The following is a 14,824-nucleotide window of genomic DNA, read 5'->3' as shown; positions in this document are numbered from 1 at the left end:
CATGTATTATATCTAAGTATGAAAATTCAATGCTTACAATACATGAATTATTTCATCATATTAATTATGGCTATAGCAAAGCTGATGATATTTTCTATTTAACCAAGTAAACACAGGCAGAACCTACCCAGGGATGCCCCTCTATTTTCATAAAAACAATACAGACCTTACCTTTATTTGCATATTTATTAATGTGTGAACTAATATTAGCATTATTTTAGTATCAGGCAAGTGTGTGTGTGTGTGTGTGTGTGTGTGTGTGTGTGTGTGTGTGTGTATGTGTGTTTCATTAGACAAGGTCTCACTATGAAGCCCTGGCCAACCTAGAACTCACTGTGTAGACCAGGCTGGCATAAAATTCACAGAGATTCATCTGCCTCTGCCTCCCAAACTCTGGATTAAAAGGTGTGTGCCATCATACTTAGAAACAGCAGGTAAATTTAATGTTTAACTCTGGTACTTAAACTACTTTTTCAATATTTAATTTTGTATTTTTATGTGCATGTGTGTATGTATATTTATGCATGTGGGTACCTAGAGAGGCAAGAAGAGGACCTTAGGCTTTTGAAGTCCACGTTACATGTATCTGAAGCCACCTGACTTAGGTGCTGGAATCTGAATCCAGCCTTTAGCTTGAAGTGGCAAATGCTCTTTTTTATTTTGCTTTGTTTTTTGAGCCAAGGTGGGTGGCCCTGGCTGTCCTCAGACTTGCTCTTTAGGCCCGGCTGATCTTGAACTCAAAGATCTACCTGCCTCTGCCTCCCTAGTGCTAGGATGAAAGGCCTGCACCAACCACCACTTAACCACTGAGCTCTCTCAGTGCAATGATGTAATTCTCCAATAGATTCAAATGTTCTGTCTGTTTTCCTAGTTTCTGCAACTTGGAAGGATCGAAAAGGTATCATGGAGAAACAAAATCACATTTAAAGAATTAGAATAGACAGAAGAAATAACTTGCAACTTATAAGAAGGTATTATTCTAATTAATAGCATCAGTTAAAAGAAGCCTCCACACTGAGAAATATTATTTTTTGGTTCTATTCACTCTGTTTTATTACCTTTCGTATTTACAACATTTGTGAGCTGGGCATGGCGGCACACACCTCTAATCTCAGAAATCTTGGGTCTCTTGTGAGTTCAGGCTAGCCTAGTCTACATAGTGAGTTCCAGATCAGCCTGGGTAATAGAGTAAAAATAAATAAATAAATACAATTTAAAATTAAAAAAAAATATGGAAGAAAAACAAAGACTTAAAGATTTATGATGAAATTTCTTCAATTTTAAACTGTAAATCAGAACACAGAAAATTAAAAATTAAAAACAGCTGTGATACAGAGGAAAAGAAGGCTGACGATAACTTACCATATATTTCAGTCCCTAGAGAGTCACAGAATAGAATTGTGTTGGTACAGATAGACACACAGTAATCAGACCCAAACACACAAGTCATGTGGCAAGTGTTAGTATTTCAGTCCCACGAAGAAACAAGGGTCTTGTGATAGCTAGGACTTGGGTTTAGCTTATGATTCTGACACACAAGAAGAAACTGGATCCTGCTTGATACCACATGCAACACTGAAAACCAGATTAACACTCAGATTATTTTTAATGAGGCAAAAATATTTAAGACAATTTTTCATGACATTGAGGTAAGCAAACCATGCAGAGCACAACAGAAATCTCAGAAGTCATAAAGGAAAAGACATTTGATTAAACAATTAACAGTTTCCATTTGACAAAAGGCATACCCAGAGGGGAAAAATTACAAAGATGTTTTCACACACATAGCAAATGATTAACACCTTTAAAAACTGGACTCCTAGAGTTTGAAAATGGAAAGGTGGGCTATGAAAGTGAGATAATGACAAAAGAAATGCAGACATCTGACACACGACAGACTCAGCATTAGTGGAAGGAGGGAAAATGAAAGGTCAATCATTAGAGACAGTGAGGCTGGCGAGAATTTAACAGGGGCATCCAGTGCTGAAGAAAATGCAGGAAATGGGAGGTGGCTTGCTATTCCTTTGGGTAATCTAGCGATATCTATTAAAATGAGAAACACATACCGTTTGACCAAGCAATTCCACTTCTGGGAATCTACCCTATAGGGAAAAAAGGACCAGTATGTAAGTATGTAAGCACAGAGACGTTCATGGCAGCATTGTGGCTGTGCATGAGCGTTGGCAAAGGCAGTACTTAATATAACATGAATGTTCATCAAAAGAAAAACGAAATTGCCAACCATCTATCACATCAGATATTACATAATCAATCAAATGGATGACATAGTGTTGTCTTCATTAAGTTGGGAGATTGATAAAGTGAGACACATGAACAGAACCATAAATGCCTACCATCTTTGCTAAGGTGGGTAGCATGAATAAAACCAAGAATAGAAGCACACCAACTAACCTAATAAGTGCACCATGAGTGATAAATGGAGACAGTGTTTATGATTGGACTGGCTCACTACTTAGGATGAGCACAGTTGTGAGTTTTATAACTTTCAAAGTTATTTTTGGTTAAGAATGTCAGCCTCCATCCAGGACATTCGTACTTAGTAAACGGTCAATGAAGGAACAAATGACTCTTTGTTGGCTCATTCTCATCTCACCCATGTTCATTCTTGGTGTCTTGCCCATGTCTCCTCTCTGTGTTCACCATATAGTTTGGGCAATGCAGATTATATACTCCATTTTCCAGGGACTCCTAAACTGTTTCTAAACCACTGCTCCATGGGAAATAATTCCAAGACACTTACACAATTGGAAATTTTCCAGTAGGTACGTTTTTCAAAATTAAATAAAATAAAAAGTGAATGAATGCAATTTCCTAATAATTCTAAGAATTAAAAAGCATATATGGCAGGACTCAAACTGCATTCTAATGGTGTTGGATTTCTGGATATTGCTCATGTGGATGGGAGGGAAGAAACGTGTACACAGTATGTGGAGGCCAGACACAATGTTGGGTGTCTTTTCTGATTGCTCTCTATCTGTACTGCCTGGTTTTATATCAACTTGACACAGGCCAGAGTCATTACTTAGGGAGGAGCCTCAATTGAGAAACTCCCTCCATAAGACCCATCTGCAAGGTATTTTCTTAATTAGTGATGGTTGCAGGAGGGCCCAGACCATTGTGGGCGGGGCCATCACTGGGCTGGTGGTCCTGGGTTCTATAGGAAAGCAAGCTGAGAAAGCCATGTGAAACAAGTCAGTAAGCCACACCCCTCCATGGCCTCTGCATCAGCTTCAGGAGCTTGCCCTGTCTGAGTTCCTGTCCTGACTTCCTTCAATGATAAACAGTATTGTGAAAGTGTAAGCTGAAGAAACCCTTTCCTTTTCAACTTTTCTTTTTTGGTCACAGGGTTTCATCACAGCAATAAAAACCCTAAGACACCATCAATATTTTTGAGAAAAGAACTCTCACCGAATGTTGTGTTCAATGATTGGCTAGACTGGCAGGCAACTGAGCCTAAGAATTCTCTTGACTCCATCTCTCCACCCCTGGGATCGCAAAGGCACCTACTTTTTACATGGATGCTGGTCATCTGAATTTGGGCCCTCAGCACTTCATAGGCTTGAGACAACCGTCTAGCTCAGCAAATGTAATTTTAGCATCTTTGTTCTAATCAGATAGATGCTTCCAAGGTCTTTCATTTCAATGTAGCATTAAAGAACTCTGAGTGAGAAAACCCACATTTTTGCATTTCCCAACTCAGACTAGCCTAATGGCAAGAGCTCAACATGAGTAGGTTCAGAATTTAAAGTGGACCAATCAGAGGGGAACTATGGTGGCAGGAGAATAACAGTTATCCCCTAGGTGAAAATGAATAAGGAAAAACAAAGTGTCCCGGGAACAGGTGGTGACCAATGGTCACATGACCCCATGTCTGAATGAGCACTTCTGACCTCTGGCTGTATTCGGTGTGGAGCCTGGGCTTTTCAGTTATCTGAGCTAGTTAGTTCTCTTTATGTCATTTAGACACTGGGCTAGGTCTTCTATCAGCTGCAAACAAAAGCTGACTGATCAGTAAAGTCCTCAAAGGATACTGCCATGTCCACGCTGATTGTTTTCCAAAAGAAGCTAACCCAGATATTCCAAATTTCTATCATGTACTCAAGGAATCCTTGTATACAGTTACCTTTGATTTGGTAACTTTTGCATTAATTTTCTAAAAAGTCCTTAGTGAAGATCCTCAGGTTAATACTTGATCACCCAGGGAAAGTTTTTAGCAGCCACACAAGAGGGATTCTCCTAGATGTATCAGGCCCAAGAATTCTCAGAGCAATCATCACCTCTCTCATTTCACTTCCTTTTCTGTCCCTCCCTCTCTGGATCATGTTTTCCAACAGGTTGGGCAGGTGACTCTTGGTGTCTGGGGATAGTGGTTTCCATGTACACAGTAGGACATTTAACATCATTCTTGGCTTCTTTCTACTAGAAAGGAAAAGCCCCATTTACCCCCAATAATTAGGCCAAGCAAAGGTATCTCTAGACATAGCAAAATCTCTCTGGGGAGGGGAGACAGCAAAATTACTTTGGATTTCCTCCTATCCTAGACCAACAACCAATTCACTGTACAATAGACAATGCTGTGCAACACAATCCTTGTAATGTGAACAGCCATCAAGAGTGTCCTGAGGCACAACTTTCCTGGGCCTCTCCTGAACTTTCTAGCCAATCTTCCTTTCTCACTGCTTAGCAGGGTGCCTGAACTCTCATAGCTGTCCTTCTTTCTGGAAAAAAAATATGGCTTCTTCCTTCCAATTCTAGACTCTGTGAGCTGTTCCAAGAACTGCTCTCCCAGGCATTCCCGGCATTCCCCTTGAACTTCTCTGAAAGGGATCTTCTGATGAAGTAAGTGCTCATCTCTGCCTCTCACTCCCCAGTTGTTGCCGTGGATTCACTGGTTTCATCCTTATCTAAACACAGCTCCATCCCCACCTCTCCATGCTAGCACATCATTCCCTCTCATCCAGCTCTGACATTATAATTCCTGCAGACTTATCACTAATCCTCAAATTTGCACATAGTCTCCATGCAATTGCAGGGGCAAGCGTCCTCTCAGATTTTCTTGAAGAAGTGGACAGACTTCTTCTAAAATTTAAGAACCCCAAGCAGCTAAAAAAACAACTTGGAAATGCATAAAGTTGAAGGATCAGCATTACCACCAAGAAGACTCCCTATCAAGCCATGATCAGGGCACTAATGTAAAGACATACAGATAATGAAAGAAGATAAGGCCTTCAAGAGACACTCACATACAGGGACAATTGAGCTTTGATAAAAATACACAGAATTCCAATGACTAAAGGACAGTCCATTCCAAACGGTACCAGAAGTATTAGATATTTACATAGAAAAGCAGGAACTTTCACTGACATCTCTCTTGATGTGTAAAAATTAACTCAAAATTAAAACACAGCTCGAAACATATGAAACTTCTGGGAAACAGAGGGGTAAACTTTCATAATTGTGCAGATTGCTTAGATTCAGCACCAAAGCACTTAAAGAACAAATTAAAAGATCATCAGAATTCCAAACATTTGCTCTTCTGATAATAAGGAGAATAAAAACTCACAGGTGGGCACACTTCATTTACAGATTCAACATCTCTTATCCAACATGTTTACACCTTGAGATGCTCCAGATTGCTGAACATTTTAGATTTAAGGATTCTGGGTTAGGGATGCTCAGCCTGTAGCAGATTTATTCATAAAGGCTACAAATTATCAACTTCCCAAGTATCATCAAGAAGTGAATGGATAATCAGACAGTGACATTGCCATGCAACAGAATATTACCTAGCAATGGAAAGAATTAGTAGTAACATATGCAGCATCTGTTAGAACGTGGATAGACCTCAAAATAGCTACATTAACTAAAAGAAGCCAGATCAAAACTGGGGAATGATATTTCCAGTATCATCCCATAACATTATAAAAGTGAAACTAATCTCTAGGGTTGGAAACCATTGAGAGTTGCCTGGCTGGGGTACACAGATGGAGGGAATAATACAAGAGACAAAAGGGACCTCACAGGGGAGATGGGCAGTCCACGCTCTTGCTGGGGCTGGTAGTGGCATTGCACACTTCATTTCTGTAATTTTTATTTTGCAGCACTGTGAGGCAAGAACTCTATCACTGAGCATCCACAAATCCCAAATGTGGCCTGGAAATTATGTGCACTTTACTATACGCCAACCAGGCTTCAATACAACTGTCTTCTTACTGGGAATAAGAGTATAATTTCAACTGATAGACCATGTAGGGTTACCATGTTCTCTGGGACAGCTCAAGTTGGTTCATGCTAGGCGGGATTCCAGGAGAGGAGGCAACTGTAGGAATGGTTGGTTTTTTTAGTCTGCTGTTTTAAAATTTTGCTATGGCTTCCGAGCAACAGAATACCCAGTTCTTCAGTATGCCAATGTAATGTAGCCTAAGTACTTACAATGCAGTAGTAGATGTGGTGTGCACTAGACTGGGGAGTGACTAGGCAGACCCCAGGAAGTACTGAGCAGAAGATCTTTGCTGTGATTCTCCTCTTAAAAATCTGGGAGAGCCACTGCCGTGGATATTATATGTATAAATATGTATAAAAATGATGTGTAAATGCTACCACCTGGAACAAAACACAAGGAAGAGGAAAACCAAAGGAAAGGTGGAAACTAAACAGTCCTGGCTTAAAATTTTGGAGCCTGAATTCTCAAGGATAATAGTTAAGTTATGTGCTTTACCCAATGTTTATGACAATATTTGTCCACGATTCCTCCAGAACCAACTACATTTACATACCCATTAATACCTTAGAATGCCTCCTTAACAAGCAGCACTGTTCCCCTAAGATGGGAAACCTGCATACCAAGCTATATTAATTCATCTCAGCATGCGATGTCAAGTGCATTTTTCAAACACCCTTCAGCTCTTCCAAGTGCTTCTGTAGCCCACAAGGATTGTTTTTAACATTTAAACTCATGTACCTTAGACACAGGAAAAAAAGCCTTTGTTTCTTCTTTCAGATGACTGGCTCTTGATTGAACACATTAAACACTGTGCATTGTACCCTAAGCCCCTGGTGAACACGAGCGTGCGCCCCTGCTAAACAAATACAATTCCAGCAAGGAGACCAAGGATAACAGAGAAAGGGGAATCCACCCCGCAAGCTGCACCTACCCAGAGGGTAAGTCATTGGTCCCCGAACCTAAACACTGTCACTTCTTCACGACAGCTACACTTGTGGAAGTCACGTAGTGCCTGAAGAAAATGCCCTCTTCAGTTGCTTAAAAAATAAATCTCAAAGCTAACCCCTGCCTCTAAGCCGACTTGTCTCATTAAAAACTTATCCACCACCACCACACTGACAGCTACCACCATGGAAAATCCACGAGCAGGGGGAGCTGGGACACAGCACTGGTGTCTCCGCAAGGTTAATCCTATGATGGCTATGACATGCCAAAAGTTAAAAATCAGTTCTTCTTGTGCAGAAAAGGTACAAAGGCCATCCTACATTCCTTCTTTTCTTAGGCAGGGTCTCGCATAGCCTAGGCTGTCCTTGAACTCAGCAAAGGAGATCTTAGACTTCTGATCCTCCTGTGTCTAACTTCCTAAGGGCTGAAATTATACAATGCTGGAGACTGAACACAGCCAATGCTGTCGGCCAAGCACTCTACCAACCGAGCAATCCCCAGAGCCCAACACAACAGGGATTCTTGTTTTGTGTGTGTGTGTGTGTGTGTGTGTGTGTGTGTGTGTGCGTGCACACGTGAGCTTTAATAAAGCAAGAACACTTTCATGAATGCAACTACAAGATAGCCAAATACTTCTTAAAGAGATTATATTATAGGCATTCCAAAAACATTTCTCTAAATTCTATCACACATTTAAATTTATTGGCAGACTTTGCATTCTAGGGACCAGAGCAATTGGTCAGCTATGGAAGCATGAAAAACTGAATTTAGTTCACTAGCACCCACATAAAGCCTAAAGCAGTAATGCATGTCTGTAACTCCAGAACTAGTTATGGATCCCAGGCTTTAGCCAGCCCAGAGAACACTGTGAATTGCAGGTTTATTGAGACCTTGTCTCAAAAAAAAAATTAAAGAATGATAAAAAGACCTGTGCCCCCACCCTACATGGGTGAGTACCCCCCAATATACAAATGCATTCTTGCACACATATACACATACACACTTTCCAATCTAAAATAGCTACCTATTTATAGCTACACGACAATCAAATTTATATAGTTAATCAAGCCACTTTCTCTCATTCATTTGTGTCAAGTGGACTATCTGTGTAGAATTTCCATGGCAGAGAGGAAAACGTTGTCTGTATAGCATGTGAGAGGAAGCAGGGCTCAGACGGCCCTTAGGAAGGAATGTGTGGTAACTAGAAAGCTCCATGGGCATGCCCCACATTCTAACATGTTAGTACAGGGATGTCCTTAGTTTTACCCGGAAGAGGTGCCTTTACATCACAATAGGTTAAAGACAAAGCAGGTATAGTCTTATGACAACAAAATGTCCCAGCCAAATTTCAAGGAGTAAGGTCCCCATTGCAGTGAGGAGAGAAAGACACCCGCAAAGCACTTTTGATTATCCCAGTTCCTTAAGTCTGATTGTCGCCACTCCAAAGAATGAGGAGGAAGGACATGAAGCCTCCTAAAGAGACACTCCTGGAGACACAAGAGAAGCCCCACTTCTCCCTGGCTCCCGTCTACACATCAGAGGGCCCAATTTGCTTCTGCACAATGGGGTAAAGAGAGAACAATACTGAATTCAAAGGATGGCTCACATGGCTGGTGGATGATGAATATGTAGAGAGAAGCCAGTCACCACAGCTGGGCACTCTAGCACCCTGAGTTGGGCAGCTGTCACTGGTCTCTTTATCACTCCGGGGTACACTTTGTTCCTGGTGGTGCTTGGGGTTTGGCTAGCTTGTTCCCCCTCAGCAGCAAGTGGAAACTTAAGAACTTGCCTGACTTTCCAGCACATTAAAAGAAGCTTTGACAAACATGGTGAAGGAAGGCACACTCTGTGAAGCCTGCTTATCGTGTGGTCCACACTATGGAGGAGGATGATTGGTCCACACTACGGAGGAGGATGATAAGCTTTACACCTACAGAACAAACATCCATGGACTTGCTACCACTCAAGCATACCGGCCTCAAGGTGAAAAGATCACGCCGGTGTACAGTGGTTAGGAGCCCCAAATTCTGCTCACGTTTCACAATCAATGGACTACTTGAGCCCAATAGGTTCCATCCCCTCTTAGTTGCTAGTTCCTTGCTGATCAAATAAAGCAAATTTGAAGAAAGTTAGTTTCTCTTAAGGATTCTCCCAGCTTTGAAATCCTATGATTAAAATTTTCCAGGTTCCTCAACACTTCCATGAAACAAACCACAGTTCCAAAACGGAACTTACACTATGCTGAGGGAGACTGAGATTGTGGGAAAGGGGCTACTAAGCACTCATGTCTCTGCAACATAATGACTGTCTGTGTCTGTCTCAGTTGTACAGGCAGAAACCTCTGCTTACCAGGCTGTCCACTGCAGTGCAAGCCCTACCCAAGGCCACAAGGCCATCTGCCCCCTGAGCACCTCTCAGAAAATGCAACAAAGTAGCCTCCTAGAAAATGATACTACACTCATTTGACTTTAGGAATACTTCCTCCAGGCTGGAGAGTTGGTTAAGAACACTGACTGCTCTTAGAGAGGGTCCCGACTCAGTTCCCAGCACCCACACAGAAATCCTGTGCCAGGGAATCTGATGCCCTCTTCTGATCTCCATGGGCACCAGACTTGTACACGGTATACATACATGCATGCAGGCAAAACACTCATATACATAAAAAGTAAGTCTTTTAAAAATGTTTTATTTTTTAAAGATTCATTTATTTTTATTATTTATTTATTTGAGTGCTCTATCTGCATGTACACCAGAAGAGGGCACCAGATCTCACTCATTACAGATGGTTGTCAGCCACCATGTGGGTGCTGGGTATTGAACTCAGGCCCTCTGGAAGAGTAGCCAGTGCTCTTAACTGCTAAGCCATCCTTCCAGCCCCTAAAAATGTTTTAAAAGAAGGAAAAAAAAAAGATTACTTCTACTGCATACTTGGTGGATTTTTGACTACTCCAAAAGGCTACAAATAAATGGCATGGGTTATGTCCTATTTCCTAATACTACATATGTATGCCAGGCACAATAAAAACATTTTAAAAATATCAATCTAACCCTCTGAACAATTCCAGGATAGAGTAGTATTTCCATCTAACAGATGGGAAGTTAAGATACACAGAAGTGAAGCAATGTCAAGTGTCCTGAACTGGTTAACTGGCAGAGACAGAATTCAAATCCAGGCAGTGTTCCAAAGCCCTATCTGGAGATTTCCTACAGATCAGCAGGCCAGAGAAGGTGTCTGGCTGTTTGCAGCCCCGTGGCCACACTGTATGATCTGAAAAGGAATTGCCTATGGAAAACACTTCCCAGATCTGCTGACGTTATTCTAGTAAGAATGACTAGAATTTCTGACTTCCCTTCATTTATCTGAGGACCCAAGGCTGGAGAACAGCTTTACCAACCTAAACCCCAAAGTCGCCTTTAACCAAGGTTGTTCTCAGCTGGAAATGGTATTTTAAATTCCCCTAATGCATCGCCACCACCTGCCCTCCCCCCATCACACAATTCTAATCTCCATGTTTAGAAGTACACGTGGATTTTGGTGATTCTAAACCTTTTCCAAGATAACCCAACCCTCTCCCCTGGAGAAGAAGGTCTTCCTTTAATTTCTGAAGGGAAGCACCCTCCTGCATTGTTTTGTTTTCCCAGCATCCTCTCTCCCCACAGCAGACAAACTCATGCCTAAGAAGGAAGGCTGCATGCATGCCAAATGCCACACTGGCTGCTTGATGAATATATAAATGCAACTGACATTCTCCACAGCCCGAATTCCTCTCTTTACGATATATTACACCACCTCTCTCTTTTTATATAAACATGCCACTTTAAATGCTAATTCAGACGCAACACTCAATTTTTTCTTCGTTTTGTTTTTGGATTTCTAACATTCAACACGACACTGGACTTCTATTTGGCTCTGACAGTAGATACTCTGAATTCTTACTCCAATATTTGTGGGGGTGAGAGTGTTAGAGAGTGCAACGGAGAAAATTAATTTGCTTTAATGCATAGCCAAATATGGTTTATATGTCCTTTATTTTGCATGAATTAAGTCCCTTCTCTTTCTGGAAATGTTGCCTCATCTTGCTGAAAATCTCACAAATCTGTTTCAAATCTATTGCAAAACAAGGTGATTCTCTCTCCCCGCATCCTGGAAATAACTTCATTTTACCCAAACTACTTTGGGAAACAGCCAGGCAAGGCATTGTGCTCTGAGTTTTTAAGTCTTTTTTAAAAAAGCACACAGAACTATACATACTAATTGCATTCACCCAAGCCAATTAAATGACTTTGAAAGTCACTACCTCGCTTGTCTCAGGAGGAGGAATCCCAAGCTCAGAAATGCCCTGATCCAGTGCAGGCAACTCAAACACATCGTTTGGAAGACACACTGTAGTTTCAAGTCCAGCATTTCAGCTCTACCCAGGCTTCCAAGGACCAGCACTTTTCTCTGCTTGGAAGATCCCAAGCACTCTTTGACAGCAATCTCTCTCTAAGCATCACTCTCTCTCCCCACCCATGCCTGGAGGCTGTGCCTGTGGGAAGAAGACAGCCATCATTGCCCTTTGTGCATTTATTCATAGAGCAAAAGTTTTCAACATCTCAAATCTCTAGTAGACTAGTCTCTGGCCACTTTTGCTAAAAGGCAACTGACAGGGTAACTAAGTGTATGGGAAAATCATGACAATTGGGCTTCCTTTTGTGTCTATCTTCTTTTCTTTGGCTGATGGCACAGGTGGGGGGGAATTAGCCAGTAGTGAGGCCACACCCTGGAGAAGAAGTGTTCCTCTTGGAGGAGGAAGACTGCTTGCTCTCCCCTCAAGAGATGGAGGTTGTAAGGCCACCTGGCAGAGGCAGAAGTAGGACTATGACCATGCTTTGTTAGGTATACCCTGACCTGCTCCCCCAAGCCTGTACCTTCATTCTTGCCCTTCCCTTTCTTAATTAGTTTAGAGGGTCTTTGGAGCTGTTGGGGTTCTTTTTCAACTATCTGAATTTGCTAGTTACCTAACAGCAAGTTGGGTCCATTATCTTTGGGAGGTCTACTGAGCAAATCGGGAGCTCTTCTGAATTATTTAGGGATCTGCTCATGTGACAAGAAAGCTTGAACTGTATGATCTGTGTGTTGGAAATTACCAGGAGATATTTAGGTACACAGAAAAATGAGTGTGTCTATGAGGTCTATACTGTAAATTATATAATCATGGAAATACTAAGTTTGTACTGTCTTGGGGCTCACTAGGGAGAATTCTAGCTGACTAGCCATTTGTAAAGGTATGATGACTATCTGAGGGTACATCTTAAATCAGTGTGTTGTATACACCATATTATGTATTAGCATATCTGTCTATGATGACTAAATTGATGAAGGCTAAAAAGCCTGACAGCTGTAGCAACATCCTCTTAGAGGTTCATCAGCAGGAGGTATTTCCGGGCTCTGAAGAGAAAGATGTTCCCTTTGGCCCACCCTGGGTGTCTCTAGGTGACTAGGGTCTTAACAGAGGTGTCAGGGATGTAGGATGTCGTGATGGGTAGCACACTCAGATTTACAAGGACAATGAAATTGACTTCCAGGATCAACTTGGTTGTCACTGGACCTCTTTTATGTTCAGTATGGCTACATTGAACAAATCCTTTCTGCTTCTTACAATTACTTGCCTCTTCAAGTTGGCATATGGGGCTGGGTGGCCAAACGGAGCATGCCAAGGCAGCCGGAGTCCATGTTTTTAACCTAAGACATCAGTTGTCAGGCCAGCTCACTAGAAGGCTCCCATTGATGAGACTTCTGCTGTACTCAAAGGCAGGTACATGTAGGTAAAGTATCAAAGGGAGAATAGCTTCAAGGTCCACATGAATGAATTTCTGGTTCTAGGGAATATAGCATCAGAGTAGGTGGGATGCAGATGGGCACTGCTTTACATAAAGATAAGAAGCTGGGCTACCTACAGGCCTATCACACACTATTTAGACTCCTAATACATGTGTATCTACCCAGGCCAGCCTTAGCGGGCTACAGCTCCTTTCAGAACAGTGAAAGGGAAAGGAGAGTGGCGAAGAAATGGAGGTTGATGAAGGTGCCAGTGTTGCTGCTAGATCAGGTGTTTTAAAAAGAACAAGGCATCTGGGCAGTGGTGGCACATACCTAAAATCTCAGCACTCAGGAGGCAGAGGCAGATGGATCTTTGTGAATTCAAGGTCAGATCGAGCTCCAGGACAGGCTCCAAAGCCACAGAGAAGCCCTGTCTCGAAAAACCAAAACCAAAAAAAGAACAAGGCACTGCCACTGACTCTCGGGTGCCATTCCTCAGCAGGTCCACATCTCTTTCTAGAGCGGCTTGTACTTCACGTTCTTGCTGCTGGGTGCCCCTAACAGGCATCTCTAACGCTTTTGTGGCCAAAGAATCTGAAACTCAGAAACCATCCATGCATCATTCATTGCTTCTACAAAAAAAAAAAAAAAAAAAAAAAAGTGGTAACTGCCATGATTTCACAGATTCCCAGGTCTACAGGGCTCCATGCAAGAACATGGCAAAGCTCGTAATTAAACAAGAAAGCGAAGGCCATGTTGAACAGCAGGGAGAATCTGCAGCTAAGAATAGATAGTACAATTTCTTTTGCTTTGTGGAGAAATCTGAAAGCTGGAGGGGAGGAGGTGGGAAGAGCTGGCTCCAGCCAGTTTCCTGCTGCTCTCTCCAGGGCATAAGCACTACAGAGGCACTCTGGGGAAGGGAGGGAGGCAGGGAGGGGGAGAGAGAGAGACAGGGAGAGGGAGAGAAAAGGCCTCTGTCCTAGGGCGCTGTTTACTTAGGCAATTAACAAAACACAAAGGGAGCCTTTAAAGTAAGTGGCAACTGTCAGGGATGCCTGGCTTTTGTTCCTAACTCCCCATAAGTTCCCATCTTTGCCTTTTTCACTTTTTCACTTTCTTGGCCTAGAAACAAACTCCTCTGGATAGAGTTCTATTTAAAAATGTCAGGCAAGGCCTCTATAGTAGACCAACAATACTAACACAGGGATTGGGGACCAGCCAAATAAAAAATTATGTCAAGAGAGTCTGTGTGTCCCAGGATGAACTTATAACACCAAGGACATAGAATCTGCCATTCGGCCACATGATCTCTGTCCTAGCAGACAGGTTTGGTGGGGGGGGGGTGAGTGTGGCTACAGAGACCCCGCAGCATATATGTATCCTGTGTGGAGGCTGCCTGACTAGTGGGAGGTAAGCTTGTGTCTATTCCACAAACAGCAGTATTGGAGACATTACCAGATCAGGCACTTGCTGGGCAGGAAGAACAGCCAGGGTCAAATTCTGAAGCTCAAAGTTTTCATTCATCACCGTAAATACAGTGATCTCATGTTTCTCCTCACCTACTTTCAGGCAGCATATCAGAAGCGATTTTGAGGGCCCTGAAACCTAACCACACAATTCAGTGTATGTTCTGGCATTCACCAATAGTGCCCAACACAGGTAACTTACAAGTACTATAAAACTGGAGTCATGTGGGGTGATTTTCAGCAAGAGATAAAAAACTACCAAGAAACAAAATACATATTCTAAAAAGATTTTTTTTAAATATAACATCTATGTAAGTTATTTTTAACCCCGGGCAAAGGTTTGGTTAAATGCTTGGACTGCACTTC

General features: G+C 42.1%; 1 protein-coding gene across 12 annotated transcripts in view; it reads right to left on the bottom strand.

The window, feature by feature from the left end:
* Positions 1-14,824, bottom strand: part of Mast4 (microtubule associated serine/threonine kinase family member 4) — a 575,239-nt gene that overhangs the window by 252,422 nt on the left and 307,993 nt on the right. For 7 of the 12 annotated variants that reach the window (XM_040729116.1, XM_040729119.1, XM_040729117.1 and 4 more), the window contains one exon: positions 2,067-2,102. The exons of the other annotated variants lie outside the window; for them this stretch is intronic. In XM_040729116.1, coding sequence (XP_040585050.1) covers positions 2,067-2,102 — 36 coding nt within the window. The remainder of the gene's footprint in view (positions 1-2,066; positions 2,103-14,824) is intronic. 12 annotated transcript variants of the gene reach the window in all.

This window comes from Mesocricetus auratus, unplaced genomic scaffold (assembly GCF_017639785.1).
Source record: "Mesocricetus auratus isolate SY011 unplaced genomic scaffold, BCM_Maur_2.0 Super-Scaffold_100020, whole genome shotgun sequence".
NCBI classification, from domain to species: domain Eukaryota; kingdom Metazoa; phylum Chordata; class Mammalia; order Rodentia; family Cricetidae; genus Mesocricetus; species Mesocricetus auratus.
This window is presented reverse-complemented; position numbering and strand designations above follow the sequence as displayed.